Consider the following 17,879-nt stretch of genomic DNA (forward strand, 5'->3'; position numbering starts at 1 on the left):
AATATCCCCAGTATTGTTGTAGAATGTAGAAAATAAATCACTAAACAAAAAAAATTAAATTTGCAAGTGTAGTGTGTGTATATATATATATATATATATATATATATATATATATATATATATATATATGAGATGAGGCATTAATAATAAATAAGAAAAACTGAAATTAAATCAACTCATGGACGCGAGTCAGCGTTCCCCTAAATGAACCGACTCACTGAATCAATCCATCTATCAAAGAGTCGACTCTCCCTAGAGCGACACACTGATCTGTTCCAAGAGCCAATCAAATGCGTGGGTTTATACATGGGAGTCCAGCGCACTTGATCCGTTCCGTTTCTTTTAAAGCGGCTGTGAAAAGGATTTACATATTAACTTCCTTTTATAACCCTAAAACAAGGGGTTTTACACCAGTTTTGTGACTGTTGTTGTTTTTACACAGGTTGTTCTTTAAAGTAAACCAAGTAAAACATGGTCAGGGGGTGAGTCCGGCCGGATTATTGGGTTTGGTGACGCCTACAATAAACGGTAAGCACTCATGTTCATGCTTTGATCTTTCCGTTCTGAAATGAAACAAATGTATCTATTGATCTGTTCTTCAGTAACAGTAAGCACTCTGTATCTGTGTGATTATATGTAGGACTGAGTCTATTCCTGTGCTGTTGGTGTGAAATGATCGGGTGGGTTTTATCCTGGAGGATCCACAGTAGGTCGCTGTTAGTCATTACAGTGCGATATCACCCTGTGCTATAAAGAACAGATCGATGAGGCGGGGGTGGGGTGTGTGGGAGGGATCCAAATGAATTGGATACAAAGTGGGAGAGCCAAGCATGTTGTCACACTTTACGGCTTTTATTTCACATTCTTAAATTTAAATCACATTTTTTTGAGTTTGAAGGAAATCTTGGAGAGATCATGCGGAGGTTAGTCAGAGTTTGGTACGGCACGCCACGGTCCAGAAGATATTGCATTGGTCAAAACAAAATAAAATAAATATTGGTTGTTGTAGATAAAAAAATGAAAGAAAGAAAGGAAGGATGAAAATAATCCTTGTAATAGATTGTAGAACACTAAAATACGGTAGTACCTCGGCTTACGAATTTAATCCGTTTTTAAGGTGACGTTTCGTATTGCGAAATGCATTTTCCCATGGGAATTAACATGAATGCAGATAATCCGTTTCAGTCACGCAAAAATATTACCAATTTCCAACACCTTAATCATATTTTTTATTTACATATGAAATTAATTAAGACATGTAAATATTAGGGATGCACCGAAATGAAATTTTTGGCCGAAGCCGAAGCTGAATAATAATGAAATGCTTGGCCGAAGGCCGAATACCGACACGGTGTTTTGCTTTTTTTTCCATTTATTTCGCCAATTTATGTTAATTATTTATTAAATAGTAAAAATTTGCTTTTTACTATTTTGTGTTGCTTTTCAGAAAAATAAATCAAATAACAAAAATACAATTTTAAAATATTTATTTAACACTTTTTTAACATTCCAGCAGATATTATACAAACAAAGCACAATATAACTTAAAATAAATAAATTAGTAAAATAAAAAATATATTTTTATTTGGCTATCTTCGAAGCCCCCCTTCTTGAATAGCCTGCGTTAGGCCTATAACTGACTGCTGAAAGAATGTAACTCTGTATGTCTACAACAACAAATGTGCATTAAATAGTGCAAAAAATGTGGATTCGCTGCTGCTGTTGCCGTAGCCGCCGCCGTGTCTTTCTCGTAGTCTGCATGATGTTCGGGGTGTCTTGATTTTAAGTGATAAATTAAACTTAAAGTGCTGTACGTTTTTGCAGATGCACCCCCTCTGGACAATTCAGTAGAACAGTGTCTGCAAACGGCCGTTTTTGCCTCTTTCTCTGACACTTTAAAGTGCTTCCACACTGCTGACATGTTTGCTGCATAAAGCGCGCGTCTCTCACTCTGCACGGGTTACTATTTGATCACGTCATTAAAAACGTCATTGTTCGGCAAAATTTATTCGGCCTTTTTACTTATTCGTAAAAAATTTCGGTTGCCGAACATTCGGTGCATCCCTAGTAAATATGAAATAAATAGACATTTAAATCTCAATTAATCTTAATTTACGATTCCTCTTGGCCCCTGCTGCTTTAAAAACCCAAACTGAAAGTGGCTCCCTTTTCTTCTTGCTATCGTCCTTGCTTACATTCCTAGGACCTATGGTGCTATGTCTTCACAAAGTGCTAAAAAAACACGTAAACTCGTTTGCTAGTCTTTCTGGACGTACGCGCAACTTAGCTGGAGTTCACCTCCGAGTGGCGCAGTGGTAAAGTGCTCGCCCTATCATCCAGAGATCGCTGGTTCGATTCCCGTGTTTGGAAGAAAACACGTGATAAACTTCGGCCCTCCCGGCTGAGTGGTAGTAGTAGCCTTAATGTGGGAGCCCCCTAGTGACGGGGAGGAATTGGACACGACTAAATTAGGGAGAAAATCTGAAAAAAAAAAAATAATAATTAGTTGGAGTTCAGTTTGTATCCCGAAAATGCTTGATATGCTGAAGCAAATTCCTTGCAAAAATTCAGTTTTGGGCGTTCATATGCTGAGGTACCACTGTAGGCCAAATAAAATTGAAATACAAGGTGGCATCAAAAATTTTCAAGACTTTGCAACTGGTGTTATTCTGACCATGTGATTTGCTACGTCTGCTATTTCATCATGGACAGTGGGTTAGAACTAAGGGTAAACGTGAAAGTCTGCATGAAACTGCCACAAAGACGTTTGGAATGATTCAGCAAATTTTTTTGGTGATACTGCAATGAATAGTTTAAGGTGGTTTGAGTAGCACACACGCTTTAAGATTGGAAGAACATCACTGGAGGACAACGAAAGATCTTCAACCAGCTCAGCCCCCGGAAATGTCGAAACCGTTCGGCAACTTGTGCATGATGATTGTCGGAGAACGACCACCAATCCTACTTGCCAGTAATAAAGTAATACGTATTAAAGTACTTTCTTGTAAACAGATAATCTCGAAACTTTTTGATACCACCTCATACAATGTGCTCCAAAACATCCTGAACTCTCACAATTTCAACTTTGGAATAATTGCGAATTTCCACGGTTCTGCTACAAACCGCTCCACTGCTACTACAAACACCACATGTGCCTCCATATATTTAATAATGGAGCATTTCCCAACCAATACACCATTAACTAACTAGGCTGGGTGTCCGTATTTCAAATTGACAAGTGATGGAATGATTTATTTTTTACCAGCAGTGTAGTGTGGTGTGCTTAAAATAGGGAAAATGAAGCGATTTGAAGGTGGGCACCAGAACGTTCGTATGGTGTAATAAATACCTTGACAATTTGCACCATTTGGATTTAAACGTTAATCCGAACGTATTCAAATCACAGGTTTCCAGGTTGTTGGTCGCTAATAAGCTGACAAAACATAAAGAAAAATCTCTGAAAATTTGGAAATGTTCCAAGTCTTACCAAATTGTAATTGGTCTAGGAGGGATAGTAGCAGTTCTTAAAGTCATGATGTAGCCAATTTGTAGGAGACAAAGGCATGTAACACTACGTGAATGAGTGGCATGTGACGCCATTTAAGTCAAATGAACAAGAATTGTAAAGAATTTTAATTCTGGACAACTTGGTGCCAGTTTGGGAATGTGGAATAAGCCCCTTACTTTGCTTTGGCCAAAAGCATACAGTATGAACATTTGAGCACTTGTCAACAATACTTTTACCGCATTATTGGCTAAGTTGTTAGATTAGATTTTTTATTGCTCTGTGTACACTTCAGCAGTTATACCTACATTAAACACAACTGGCCCATATCCAGGGGCAGGCCTACGTGCACACACCTTAAGACAGAGTGGTACAGTTTGGATTATGAAAACCTTATCTTCTACAGTACCTTTGCCAAACCCTCCTCCTCTAATCATTTTGCTTGTATATCTTCCTCTCATCTGTCTATAGGATGGTGTTTCAAACCTGAACATCTTTTTATTCAGATGTTTTTAGTAAAATTCATTGTGATCTTCCTGTTTTGACACTCATTAGTGGTTTCTATTCTTTGGTAAATCCTTGTGGTAGAGTCTTCTTTTGATTGTTGACTTTGACACGGATACACCTTCATCTACAGGATGTTTTGATCTGACCAACCATTTTCACTTCATCTGAGAATTTTTTCAGTCAGTTACAATATACTCTTTCTGTGGTCTTCAAGGCCCTTTGCTGACACTAAGTTCACCAATGTGTTTCTACTCTTTAAAGGTGGATTCATAAGAGGTTTCTGGAGTCGTTTCTAAGAACACTTGAGCCCAAGGTTTTATTTTGATCAGTGAGAATACAATCGTTCCACACTCTGTAACCATTCCCAGTCCGCTGAAAGAAATCTAATCGAAACAAGCAAATCTAATTAAATGTGGAGGCAGTTGTACCGAAGAACAGAAGGTGATCCCAGTTTAGATGCTCTAAAGTTAGTCTAAATTAGTACTCCGATTGCGAGTAACGCAGTTTGCAATTGTTCCACAAGACGAGCAAAGATTTTTAATAAATTTTTACTTGGAAAATGAACAAGTCTTGGTTCACGAGTACCGAGTATCATGTATCACGCATGTGCTTCTTGTTTTGATGCCGAGCGTCACGTGATCACAACTGAGTTTTTTCTCTCTCTTGTGCTGCGGAATGGTGGGTAATCGTCTCCCATGCTGGGTCTTAGTGCGCGTCTCGAATAAAAAGATGTTCAGGTTTGAAACACCATCCTATAGACAGATGAGACGAAGATATACAAGCAAAATGATTGGCCAGGGGTAGCTCAGTGGTTAAGGCATTGGACTAGGGTTCGGAAGATCCCAGGTTCAAACCCCACAACCACCAAGTTGCCACTGTTGGGCCCTTGAGCAAGGCTCTTAACCCTCAACTGCTCAGATGTGTAATGAGAGCGTCTGCCAAATGTAAATGTATAATCATCTATGCTCATGTTTACTGTTTACAATAACACTGTGACCACGTGTGTGTGTGTGTGTGTTAAACATATTTTATTTTGTGTCTGTATGCGTGTGTGTACAGCACGCGTGTACTGTTTATTATAACACACGTGTGAGTGTCGAATGTCATTAGAGAGATTTTTTGTTTATTTTTCTGATAAAACAGTGTTTCTGTTGTGTGCGCATGTGTGTGAAAAGAGTGGAGAAAGGGTTACTGTGTAAGACGAGAAGGGGGAGAGGGGAGCTTACTTTAGATTCACACACACATACACACTCACACAGCGCCTGTGATTGCGCCAGATTCACACACTTATCTGTCAGGATTTATTTTTACTTTTTTTAAAGGTAAAGTGCAGGTTAATTTGTTTTATCTTTACTCAATATTTTGTGTTAATTATTTTTATGTATTTATTTTTTGGGCTGTGGAACAATAATTTGAGTTTCCATTATTTTTTATGGGAAAATTCGTTTTGGTTTACGAGTGTTTTGGTATACGAGCCCACTTTTGGAGCGAATTTGTCCCGTAATCTAAGGTTCCACTGTAGTTGATTTGGTCACACCTAATGTTTTGATCTCTCTTAATAAACTCCCAGTACCTGATACACAATTGTTTGAAATTGGAACCAGTCACATACAACAGCTATTTACTGGAAATTCCTACTTGCTGCCCCATTTGTTGGCAGTACAGCCTGGATCACACTTTCCCTTATCTGTGTTGCTCTCAAGTTTTAGTTTAGCGGTTTTTTCTAAACCACTAATGATATGTAGCTTCTGGCTGAACAGTGTATGGCTTGTAAATGATTATTGTGATTTTAATTTTGAATCCTCCTTCTAAATTATCATTTGTTTTTAAATGTCGTTAAATTATGACACTGTCTCTTTTTATTTAATTTTGTTTTAATCTTCTCTTACTACTTAACGTTATCTTTATCAATGTTATCCTGTTTACTTTATCCTGTTTACTCTGGAAGGTGACCTTGTGTGTCCAGAAAGGCGCCTATAAAAAATAAAATGTATTATTATTATTTTTTATTATTTATATTTATTATTATTATTATTATTATTATTAATAATAATAATAATAATAATAATAATAATAATAATAATTCCTGACTAAAGATAATAGATGTATAGAAGCCCTGAGCTGTTTAAAAAAAGTTTTTAAAGATTTGCTGCTATTTTGACGTGACCTGTTATTTTAAAATAGCTTTTTATGCTTCAGGGTTTCTGTAAAAAGAGTTTCTTGATGAATATCTATTAAAGCTGATAAATGCCTTTCTGTGGTGTTTACTGATAAAGTAAAAGCATTGTGGTCTATTTGATGCAGGCCAATTTTTTACCCCATGAATGGTTCGACATTATTCTTGACGATGGGTAACATTTAGTCTCTACTGCACTGCTTCTCTTGGCCAATAGCCTAAGTGTTTTTCTGATGGAATATAATTTCTGGATGTGAGTTGAGGCTAAGTAATGCTCACTGAGGACTTATTAGATTGTCTAGGTTGAGCAGTCTTGATGGTCACCATGTGAGACATTGCTTGTTTTGGAATCTATCCTAGGGAATCCAACATATCATATGTGTGGTGCTAACCCATCCAGGACACAATCAGTTACACACACAATAACAGACTAGACGAGACTCAAACCCCATCCCTTGAGGTATGTGATGTGGGCACTTAGGGATCGTCATGGGATAAAGTCAAGGCTTCCAGTATTACTAATCAACTTTGACCTGATTTCTTTTCTCAGGAGACCAACATGGAGCAAATGTACATGATGCCCAACCCTGGGCTGCCAAGTTACCCTCCTGGGCTTGAGTACCTGACACAGGTGAGAACCAACAGGATATATTCATATAATCTGTGCATTTGCATAAGAAATGTAACCTGAGTAAATCTGAATATTCTGGCACCCCTTACTCATGTGTATTGCATAATTCATTGTATATTGTACACTATATAGGTGCATGCAACAAAACACGATCTTTGTTTCTGTTCTTGTGAATGCAGATCGATCAGCTGCTGATTAAACAGAAGGTGGAGCTGATAGAGGGTAAGCTCAAACAGTCTTGTAATGATTCCAAAATGTCTAATGGTGTCTGCCCTTGATATCCAGGTTTTATGGCTACGTCCTTTGTGACTATATAAAGTCTCAGGAGCCTGTTGGCTTGTCAAATTAGTCTCCTCTCTTTCCACCCTGAGCTAGGGAAACTCTAGAGACATGCTCAACTCTCAGGTGTGATCCCTGGCTCATCGCACAGTTTACACTCTCGCTGCTAGTTTTAAATTATGAGTGTTGGGCCGTGTATATGTGTATGATGTGTGCTGCATGTTTACGTATTGTAGTGAATATACCATCTTTGCTATTGTCTAGCATTTAATAAAACCCATCCATTGCAGATAAATATATAGATTTTGTCACCCAATTATGACAAATCAATAAAAATAAGCTTTGTTATTGTTGGAAATAAAGACTTTTGGTTCCCATGATTGTATTTTTTATTCTGATCTATTTCAACGGTGGGATGATGTGCACTTCATAATGATGCAGTAATGCATATTATTATTCTTATATTATTCAACAGGCTTTTTACTGATATGTATATATCATAATAGTAAAGTGAGCAGAGCTTCAATCTTGCAATGTAATAAATGCCCCAAAAAAACGAAACAAAACAAACGAAAAAAAAAAAAAAACTGGAAAAGTAAAACATACATTTCAGAGTTTCCCCCAGATCTTCACGACACTACTTTCATTTTTCTTTATACAGTGTTGTACAAAAGGCACATGAAAAAACCTGCTATAGAGCAAGGGTGTATTCAAAACAAGATTCTACATAAGAAATGCTGTAAAGCGGTCTAATAGTAGTGTGTGTGTGTGTGTGTGTGTGTGTGTGTGTTTACTGAAATATTCATGTTTGGAAATCTGTTTATTTTTTTACCGGCCTTAATAATGGACTAATAAAAAAAAAAACTCAAATAAAATAATAAAAATAATTAAACACACAGGGTGCCTAAGACTTTTACACAGGACTGAACATGAACTGTAGAATTTACGAATCGTACCCTGCTCTGGTACTGAAGAGAATAAGTTTAGCGAGGTACAATAGCTGATCAGAGTGGCAACTTAACAATCTTATATGGCTCACACATTCAGCTCTAGTCTCCCACAGCAAAAAAGATATGCCACCTTGTGACATTATTTAGTATTACAGTGTAAGTAGTGTCCATTACTACATGTCTGACTCATTTATTCATCTTCAATACAGCTTATTCTGTGTAAAATAAATAATAGATCCTGTATAATATAATATAATATGTTATAATATATGCAAACTCCATGCACACAGAAGCCAAGGCGGGAATCAAACCCTCATCCCTGGAGGTGCGAGGCTACAGTGAACCACTACACCACCATACATGCCGCCATACTGTTACAGTATATGGCGTTTAGTCTCATTGGCATGGTGGCTTGCCCTGTCTGTATTATTAAAGATGAATCACTGCACAGTTGCACAAACACTGGTTTTAAATAGCCATTTCTACCTGTTCTAAATACCTACATAATAATACATAGTTTATTATTATTATAGTTCATAATTAGACTGGGATCACAATAAATTATTAAAATAAGTTTAATCTAAAATTATTCTTTTTTTAAGATATATACTGATTGATCCTGAATTTAACAAAGGTAAATGGGTAAAGTAAGCCTGTACTGAATAGACTAAGGTTTCTGACATTTCATTTTTCAGGCATGTAAAGCATTACAGTCTGTCTACGGACAATTAATCAGATTTCTCTAAGTGGGTGCTGCTGAGAGAAAAGCTGGTGAGGGGCGATCATAAAGGCAGCATGCTGCTGAATACGTGGAGCTGTTGATGTAGAACAGTCACATACTCCTTCTTACCAGGTCTCATGACTCACTCCAAGCTGACACGAAGGAAGTCCTCGAGCCCTTAAAACACGGCCTGTTTTTCTTTTCTTTTTCTTTTATGTTAGACACTGAAGAATGAAATGTGGGCATGAAGAATAAAATGTGGGTAAAAATAAGGGCAGATGTGCTACAGTACATTATCATTTCAACATAACGGTGCGTTATTTCAAGATACAGATTTCTTTTTTTTTTACATAACATGGTATCAGTATTCATAGTAGACAGTTTAGCAACAATTTACTGAATATTATACTTCACCACTGCTGATTTCTTAAAATGAGCACATTATGATCTCTTATGAAAGTAAGAGCATTTACATATGTCTGACCCTGCGCCCTGACCCCGGGTCACTAACAAAAAGTTGGAATATTTAACTCTGTAGTAATGTCTATGTGACGAATAAAGGCAGAACTTAATCTGGAGTTCCTTCACTTGTTCAGGTCTAATACTGCGTTTAAGGATTATGGCCTCCTAGGATTTTTTTCTTTAGATGAAATAATCAGTCAGTCGTAGTCATAGTTTTCCGACCACCGTCACTCCTCTTTTAGAACGCTGTTTAAATTTGGTTCAACGTTTGTTGCATTTGTGTTTGTAGCTCTGGTCGGCTTCGAGAGCAATAACAAATACGAGATAAAGAATTCGTTGGGCCAGAACGTGTTCTACGCAGTAGAGGAGAACGACTGTCTAACGCGGCAGTGCTGTGGCCCTCTGCGATCCTTCACCATCCGCATCCTGGATAACTTCGGCCAGGAAGTGATTACAGTCAACCGACCGCTCAAGTGCATGTCCTGCTTCTTCCCGTGCTGTCTGCAGGAGGTGAGTGCACTTACTGTATGTATTGAAATATTATCACATTGGTTCGCCTTGACTTTCAGAGTGCCACTCTTGTGCTTTTTTTTCTTTTTCTTTGTTTTTTTTTTTTTTTTGCAGAAAGAACCAAAACATTGATTCAACATCTCCTTGCATTAAAAAAAAAAATCTACAGGCTGTTTTTTTTCATTTATTTATTTATTTCTTTTGCAAAAAAATCTAATGCTATACGGATCTCGTGATTTTCTGATTGTTTAAGGGGTGTGCTGTTTTAGAAAATTGTTATGTTAAGTAATAAATTACCGTTTGATTGTTTTGCTCTAACAATATTGCCTAAAGTGTTCTATTCTCCTTACACCACATTGTTCTAATTATTATTTTCTAATTAATTTATCATTTACTAGCCAGTAACATATTTTTCCTTTTGTATTTTTAGGTGAATAACTAAAAAGTTTTTTTTTTTTTCTAAGAAGTTTACTGAAAAACTTTTTAGTTGAATATCACTTTTGTCCTGCTTTAGAAAAACCTTCCTCTATCATCAAGGTGTTTGTTACCAGAATGGTTAAGTCAACATCTCCTGAATGATTTCTTCATTAAGTTGATTTACAGATGTTTCGTGGATCGGCAACAGTGATTTTGTTCTGTGACTTCACTGCAGAATCGAGTCCAATTCACTCTGAACAGAATACCATGTTCACAACGGATAGCGATGCTCAAACGATATAACAGGAGCCGCTCTAGCATTGTGAGCCAAGATCTTGTTTTATTACCCATGATGTTTCTGTCCAGGCAAAGACATGAGTATGGATCGGTACTGATGTTCCTGGGCTTGGCAGGCGGATGAACAATCCCAGTTCACCCTGATGTTTTGGCAGGCTGCATTATTGCTGAATGGAAATCCAGACCAAGTGGACGATTTTCCAAATTTCCAAAAAGTCTTCCAGTTGGGTTTTAAATCTGTGTTTCTCTCTCTCTCTCTTTCTCTCTCTCTTAGCTTGAGATTCAGTCTCCACCAGGCAACATCGTGGGTTATGTGATCCAAGAGTGGCATCCTTTCCTTCCCAAGTTCACCATCCAGAATGAGCGCAAGGAGCCTGTGCTCAAGCTTCAGGGACCCTTCTGTGGCTGGAGCTGCCTTCCAGATGTCGACTTTGAGGTACCACGGCTCTGCCTCGATCTCTCCTCATCACTCGGACACTGCAGTGAGATGTTTTAAGCCTTAAAGGGTTACTGAATGTTGCAGTTTATACAGTATATGGAAGAGTCCGTCACTCACACGTCTACCAAAACAAAGAGTTCTCCACAAGAGGGAGCCAATAGCACTCCTTATTTGTTTACTGAAGCGCTTTACTTTTACAGCATTAACCGGATGTCCATATCCAGGGTGATTTACCCGAGTGTTTCATCATGTAATGTAAGACTAACATCAATTTTAAAAAATATATACAAATATTAGGTCAGCTCTAGAAGTACTATAAGAGTATTTTCAGTATTTGTAAGTGTTTGTTTGATTTTGAATGTTTTTTCCCCTATATTAAACCCTATAAAGCACTTACGGGCAAAGGAGACATTTAAAAAAAAAAAAGTGCCCTACTAATTCTACTACTATAGCAACAACTACCACTACTACTACTAATAATAATAATAATGGGAGAAGAAAATACACGATATTGCCAAAGGTATTTACTCACCCATCCAAATCATTGACTTAAGGTCTGCTGTAGCAAAATAAAGTTTGGTGGGGTTGTTTCCAGGGGTTGGTCTCGGCCCCTTATCAAGACATTTTGGACAGTTGCATGCATCTCATGGGATGCTTGAAGACGGCTTCTTCCTGTTTCAACCTGACTGCGCACCAGTGTACAAAGCAAGGTCCATAAAGACACAGATGAGTGAGTTTGGTGTTGAAGAACTTGACAGAGTCCTGACCTCAACCCGATCGAACCCCTTTGGGATGAATTAGAGCGGAGACTGAGAGCCAGGCCTTCTCGTCCAACATCAGTGTCTGACCTCAAAGATGCACTTCTGGGAGAATGGTCAAAAATTCCCATAAACACACTCCTAAACCTAGTGGAAAGTCTTCACAGAAGAGTAAAGGCAGTTATGGCTGCAAAGGGTGGGGAATGAACACACATATTAAACATCATTTTAAACCCTATGGATTCAAATTAGGTTGTTACTCAAGTTCATACAGTATGCATGTAAAGGAAGGTGAGTGAATACGTTTGGCAAAATACAGCAGTCTCATAATCTTAATAGCACATGTGAACAATACGATGTGTGCACCATGTTGATGAGAAACTTTATACATTCATTTAAATCGTAAAATCAGCAATGCTCTACAAATGTGTGATTTGAATCTGTCCCACACACACTTATCCATGATTGGCATCTGGGGGAAAATAGGCTGTATTGTAAGTGGTGGCAAGTTGATATAATGTGTCAAATTTACAGATTTTCCTTTCTATTAAAAAATATATATGTTATAGAGAACTTAATAAATATGAATTAAGAGAAATAAGGTCACACGAAATCATTGTGATCGTTAATTATAAGTAAAGCTGGGATTAAAATAGCAACCATCAGAGATCATTAGTGTAATCCTGACCTTTTGGGTTTGTTTCTGAGGTTTCGGTGATCTTGAGCCATTTTTTTTTTCCTGTTAAATCCATCTAAACAGCAGGCTGAAATATGCTTCATACTTTTAAGGAGTTGGATCTTCTTTATTTTATCATATAACATTTTAAAGAGTATCAAGCAAGCCCTATATACAGAATTCATCCACTGCATACAGACTAATGAAACAAGTGAAACATTTTCACTAATAAATCACGTTTGTGTTGTGTTCATGTCCTCATGTCAGATTTTGACCATGGATGAAGTGAGCATCGGGAGAATCAGTAAACAGTGGTCAGGGCTCCTCCGGGAGGTTTTTACAGACACTGATAACTTTGGAATCCAGTTCCCGATGGACCTCGACGTCCGGATGAAAGCGGTGATGATTGGACTCTGCTTCCTCGTTGTGAGTACAATATTAAGGCTCTCTTGTCCAGAGAAGTTTAGGACGTCCTCCAGCACTTTCTAACTTGCCCATAAATTAGATTTGGGCTTGAAATGCTTCAAGCTATTCGTTACCTCCCCTTATTTTAAGGGCACCTATTTCAGGGGACGAGGCGGCGTACATCATGGACAGGGTGCCAATTTATTGCAGGGCTAACAGACACATGCGTACACACATTTGCATGCTCATTCACACGCTATGGAAAATTTGGGAACGGCAGTTAGCTTATCTGCATGGCATTGGACTGTGGGAGGAAATCGGAGTTCCCAGAGGAACCCCACCAAGCATGAGGAGAAGATGCAAACTCCATGCACACAGACCAGAGGCAGTAATCGAACCTTGACCCTAGAGGTGCGAGGTGACAGTGTGAACCACTACACACATTTTCTGCCTTCTAACACCAGTATGGTTAAGCTAAAAAAGTTATTATTGTTTAGAATTAACCCTAGTACTGTAATTATGGCTATTCCTTCTCTTTGATGTACAGTTGTTTTATTTAAAAAATCATATCTGAGCAAGGGAAAAGGACAGGGAAAAAAGAATGATTGATAAATTAGGCTGAAGTAATACTTTAGATTATATAAATATAGCTGTTTATACTTTAAAACATTTACAATAAATTCTACAATAAATAATTATCTAACTATATTTCTAATCAAATTATTTTACATGAATACCATAAATTCACTCTGCTTGATCCAAGAAAATTCGACATTTCAAAAGAGACACATTATTGGGCTGCATCAAGCAATAAAAATAAAAAAACAGACAGATTTGGAATTACTGGATTAGGAATCCTTCAATACCTTAATGAAAAAACTTGAAGCTTTGATAGTGCTGAACCATCAACTTAAGAAATGATCAGAAAAATTTAATCATGAATGGAAATCACTTAAACAATTGAAGTTGCATGGTAAAATAAATCGATATTAAAAATCATAGCTGTGTTTTTAATAGTAAACGTACGAGCATTTCTTTACACACAATGTGATGAGAGCTCACAGGATTGAGACTAAACAGCTGTGTGAAAACCAATTGGTAGTGAGAAGAAAAAAAGGCTTCATCATGCATAGTGTCCACTGTACAAGCCTCTGGAGACAGTGTTATGATCTGGGGTTGATCAGTTCTCTCAGGTCTAGACTCAACAACGTTATGTGGCAATAAAAGTAGGTCAGCTGACGACCTGATTGTACTGAATGACCAGGTTATTACATCTATAGAGGTTTTTCCCTGATGGTATGGCCATATTCCAGGACTCAAATGGTGAAAGTGATTTTGGGAGCATGAGGAATAATTTTCACACATGAACTGTGATCACCACATGTGGGCTGTAATCAAACTTATAATTAAAGTTGATTAAATGAAATCCTAAAGTGCAACTTTTTGGGACAGGCAGTATGTACTGTATGTATTTATATGCTACTATAATCCTTTTAATGGTGATACTGTAAATGCTAAACGTGTTTTTTTTTTTTTCCAAATATTCAATCGATCATTTTATTTTAACTTTCTTGTATTTTAATCAACTGCATTTAAATATGTATAATTGGATCTTTTTTGCTGAACATCCTTTTTATTTCATAATAAATATTCTGATTATTCTCTTTACAGGACTTCATGTTTTTCGAGACAAACAACTAACTGCAAAGTGGGCAAAAGTAACAAAGAAGCAGAATGAAAGAGAATAAGAGTCTGTTCCAGGAAGAAGACTGGAATGAATGAATTCATCAAATTGTGTTATGTGCTAGCAGGTTTATTGATTTCACCAATTACTGCTTACGTTCAACCAGGATTAGGAGAAGTGCAAAAAAGGAATAATAATAAGATTCTCATCAGTAGATCGAAAGATAATTTTGAACTGAAAGAAAGGGAAAACAAGAAAAAAAAAATGAAGGTTCTGTAGCTTTATTGCATTTGTGCTAATTAACAATTAGTATGAAGAAATTGTTAGCCTTGATAATGTGAAATGTACTTGCCAACAAATAAAATTAAACATGTGGGCTTGACTTTCCTAATCAAATTCTAGATTAGCTTTTAGCGTAAACAAATGAACTTAACAAATTTATTTGGAGGTTGTGAGGTTTAATACCGGTTTAATCCCTAATAGAAGATGTCACAAAAGTCTCTATTAACTGTCTCTCACTCACACATGAAACGGCACAGCGTTAATTAAACGTGACTGACACGATCAGCGTTCCTTTATCACTGCAGACATTTTTACAGATCAAGAAGAACCTACTGTCTAGTGTCTAAAAGAGAAAACATGGATTTATTTATTTATTTATTTTATTCTTAGTGTCTGGAACTTTCAGACTCTACACCGATCAGCCATAACATTATGAGCATCTGCCTAAAATTGAGTAGATTTAAGTTGAGTTTTGCCACCGGAACAGTGATGCACTGTGTGTTCTGACACCGTCCAATAACAACCATATATTAAAAACTAGTGAACCGTTTTTTCCTAAAATTGACATGTTGGAAGCAAAAAAGAAAAAAGGGCTATCATAAGGATTTGAGTGACTTTGGACAAGGGCCAGATTGTGATGGCTAGAGGTCAGGGTCAGAGCAAGTCCAAAACTGTAGCTCTTGTGGGATGTTCCCCGTCTGTAGTGATCAGGACAGACCAAAAGTTTGCTGTTACGGTAGCAAAAGAGGGGACCTGCTTAATAATACGCGGGTGGTCATAATGTTATGGCTGATCTATACATAAAAATTCACAGAACAGTAGAACGGATTTTTATTTAGCAAACATAAATTCATTTGAGAACTTTTTTCCCCTGACCCACTTCTCAAACAGAATCTTAGCCTTAAGATCTTAACTAGAGTTTCTCTGAAACATTACGGGAATTGGATAACACCCTATCCTTGCTTATGCGCGATGATGCTTTTGAGCTAACACTACTAACACACCGCTTGGCTCAGCCTGAAGTACCTGTAGATATTTGACACCTGTAAGCGTGCATTGTAAAGTGTAGTGACGTCGTTGTACAAAACATGCAAATACAACACTAAAACTGAACTTATACCGGATGACTCTGCAACATAATTCATCCAGGTTTGCTCTTATGTTGACAGGATTTGACAAAACTACAGTACATGACTGCTTTTATTCTTTATTGTACCACAGCACTGTTGATTCAGTTTCTGTAACAGCAGCTCTGACATTAGGACCAGCTGCAAGATTCCTTTCAGCAAACGATCATTTTTTTTTTTTTATCCGTTTAACTTCAGAAGAGAGAAAAAAAAACTGAGGCTGGTGAGAGAGCTTGCAGTAAAATAATTGAAAATCTTAAATGTGAAAAGTATTGCATTTCATTCTTTGTTACAAATTGTAATTATTTGCAAATTGCTGTGGTATGAGGGGAATAAAACACTTCCCAATAACTAAAGTTATTGAGAGAGCAACAACATTACAACTTCGGATAATGTACAGTCAGGTCCATAAGTATCTGGACAAGGACACACTTTTTAAAAATTTGCCTTTAGTGGATTTGAAATGTCCAGCAGTCAAGATGTATGTTGGAAAGCGTACATTTTCAGCTTTAATTCATAGAGCTATTTTTTTTTTTATAGTTGCATAGTTTTTTGCATTTTTAGATCCTCGAAAATAATTGGACGAAAAACCAAACAAAACATAATTATAATTTTACATCATTGGGAAGCCATTATACCTCCAAGATATATTTAACATTTGCTATTGTGTTGATGTTATATTTATTTATTTTGTGTCAGTGTGGATTAGTATTTAATCATATTTTCAATATTTTAACATTTAACATCAAGCTCTTTTGATAATTTGTATGATAGTACCAGCCATTTGCAGTAGAGGGCAACAACAGCCTGTTTAACATGTGCATCAACTACCTTTACACTTTACCATTTTCCTTTTTCTAATGCAAATGTACACTTTTTTTTTTTTTTTTAACTCAGGTACACATGCATGCAACTTATGCTTGCACTTTAAATATCTCCCTGTTTGTCTGTGAAGCTGTAGTTCAATAAATGCTTGTTGTGCTTGTTGATTCTGATTGTAGTCTACACACTACCTTGTTCTGCAGGTTTTTATTAAAGAAATGATTTATTTTCAACTTCCAAAGGTCTTAAGAGTTTTGTCCAGTGTTGGAGTAAGCTACGCTAAAAGTGTTACACAAGCCGTCAGAAGGAAAGAATAAAACTAGATAAAATCACCAGTTGTGAAAAATAAACAGTTTGTCCAAATTTAATGATTTAGAAAATAGGCAGATCTGTGTACATGGGTACATTGTCTTTTACTGTACAATGTAAAGCACCGTAAGTTTTCACCCTATTTAAAATACTTTCTTTAAGTTTTTTCCCTGACATTTAGTGGATTCTCTCTAGGCAGAAGACTGGAGAAGATTATTGCATCCATGTTTTAATAATGGATTTAATCCTGCTTACCCCTGTGCTCAAGGTCACTGACTGAGGCTTTACCAGATCTTTGTCCTGGACTTGTTTTGATAGTTTCTTAGCCATCATACTGTAAGTCTGTGTGATAGGTTCCTATGGAAATATTCTTCTTTTCCAGGAAAGTGTGGTCAGTTAGCCTTATTTGCAAATCTTCCGTTAGGTGCTTAGATTAGACTGAGAGACAGTGTCACCACAGTGAGGCGTCACAGGATTTATTACAGGGAGTATTATTCTTAATTATTTCCTGAACTAAGTAACAAAGCCTAATGAATAAATTAAGGCAATACTTTAATATTAGAATGGTGTTTATACTGTTATAAAAATAAAAATAAAAACTTCCTCTCTAAGCTAAATATCTGATTTAACCAGGGGCCATTTTAGTTTCAGGTTATAATATTACAAAATGTGTTGTTAAAGTTTTAATATTTTAATAATAGGCATTGAATTTTAATGTGCATACATTGACTAATACATACCTTTAAATACATACCTGATTACGGCTTATGATGGAAATTTGTTTCCAGGACAATTAGATGTAAGTTGTGATGTGAATGCCCATGTTTACATTTTCATTTGCAATTTATTCCAGTCATCATCACATTGGACCTTGCCACAACCCAATTTGCCCAAAGTAGGTTTTAATAGTTAAATTTATGGA

At 36.7% G+C, this 17,879-nt stretch overlaps 1 protein-coding gene across 3 annotated transcripts; it reads left to right on the forward strand.

Annotated features, from left to right (window-relative positions):
* Positions 1 to 299: 299 nt before the first annotated feature.
* On the forward strand, positions 300 to 16,881 carry si:ch73-206p6.1 (phospholipid scramblase 2). Of its 3 annotated transcripts, none has more exons than XM_053493689.1 (8): positions 300 to 528; positions 641 to 706; positions 6,739 to 6,819; positions 6,999 to 7,041; positions 9,521 to 9,741; positions 10,730 to 10,891; positions 12,596 to 12,754; positions 14,405 to 16,881. In XM_053493689.1, exons 3-8 carry the CDS (start codon positions 6,748 to 6,750, stop codon positions 14,432 to 14,434), a joined length of 687 nt encoding a protein of 228 aa, XP_053349664.1. In that variant the 5' UTR covers positions 300 to 528; positions 641 to 706; positions 6,739 to 6,747; the 3' UTR covers positions 14,435 to 16,881. The 3 variants fall into 3 exon arrangements, with proteins under 3 accessions (XP_053349664.1, XP_053349663.1, XP_053349662.1); XM_053493688.1 differs by having other exon boundaries at positions 641 to 680; XM_053493687.1 differs by lacking the exon at positions 641 to 706.
* Positions 16,882 to 17,879: the final 998 nt, after the last annotated feature.

This window comes from Clarias gariepinus, chromosome 4, assembly GCF_024256425.1.
Source record: "Clarias gariepinus isolate MV-2021 ecotype Netherlands chromosome 4, CGAR_prim_01v2, whole genome shotgun sequence".
Lineage (NCBI taxonomy): Eukaryota > Metazoa > Chordata > Actinopteri > Siluriformes > Clariidae > Clarias > Clarias gariepinus.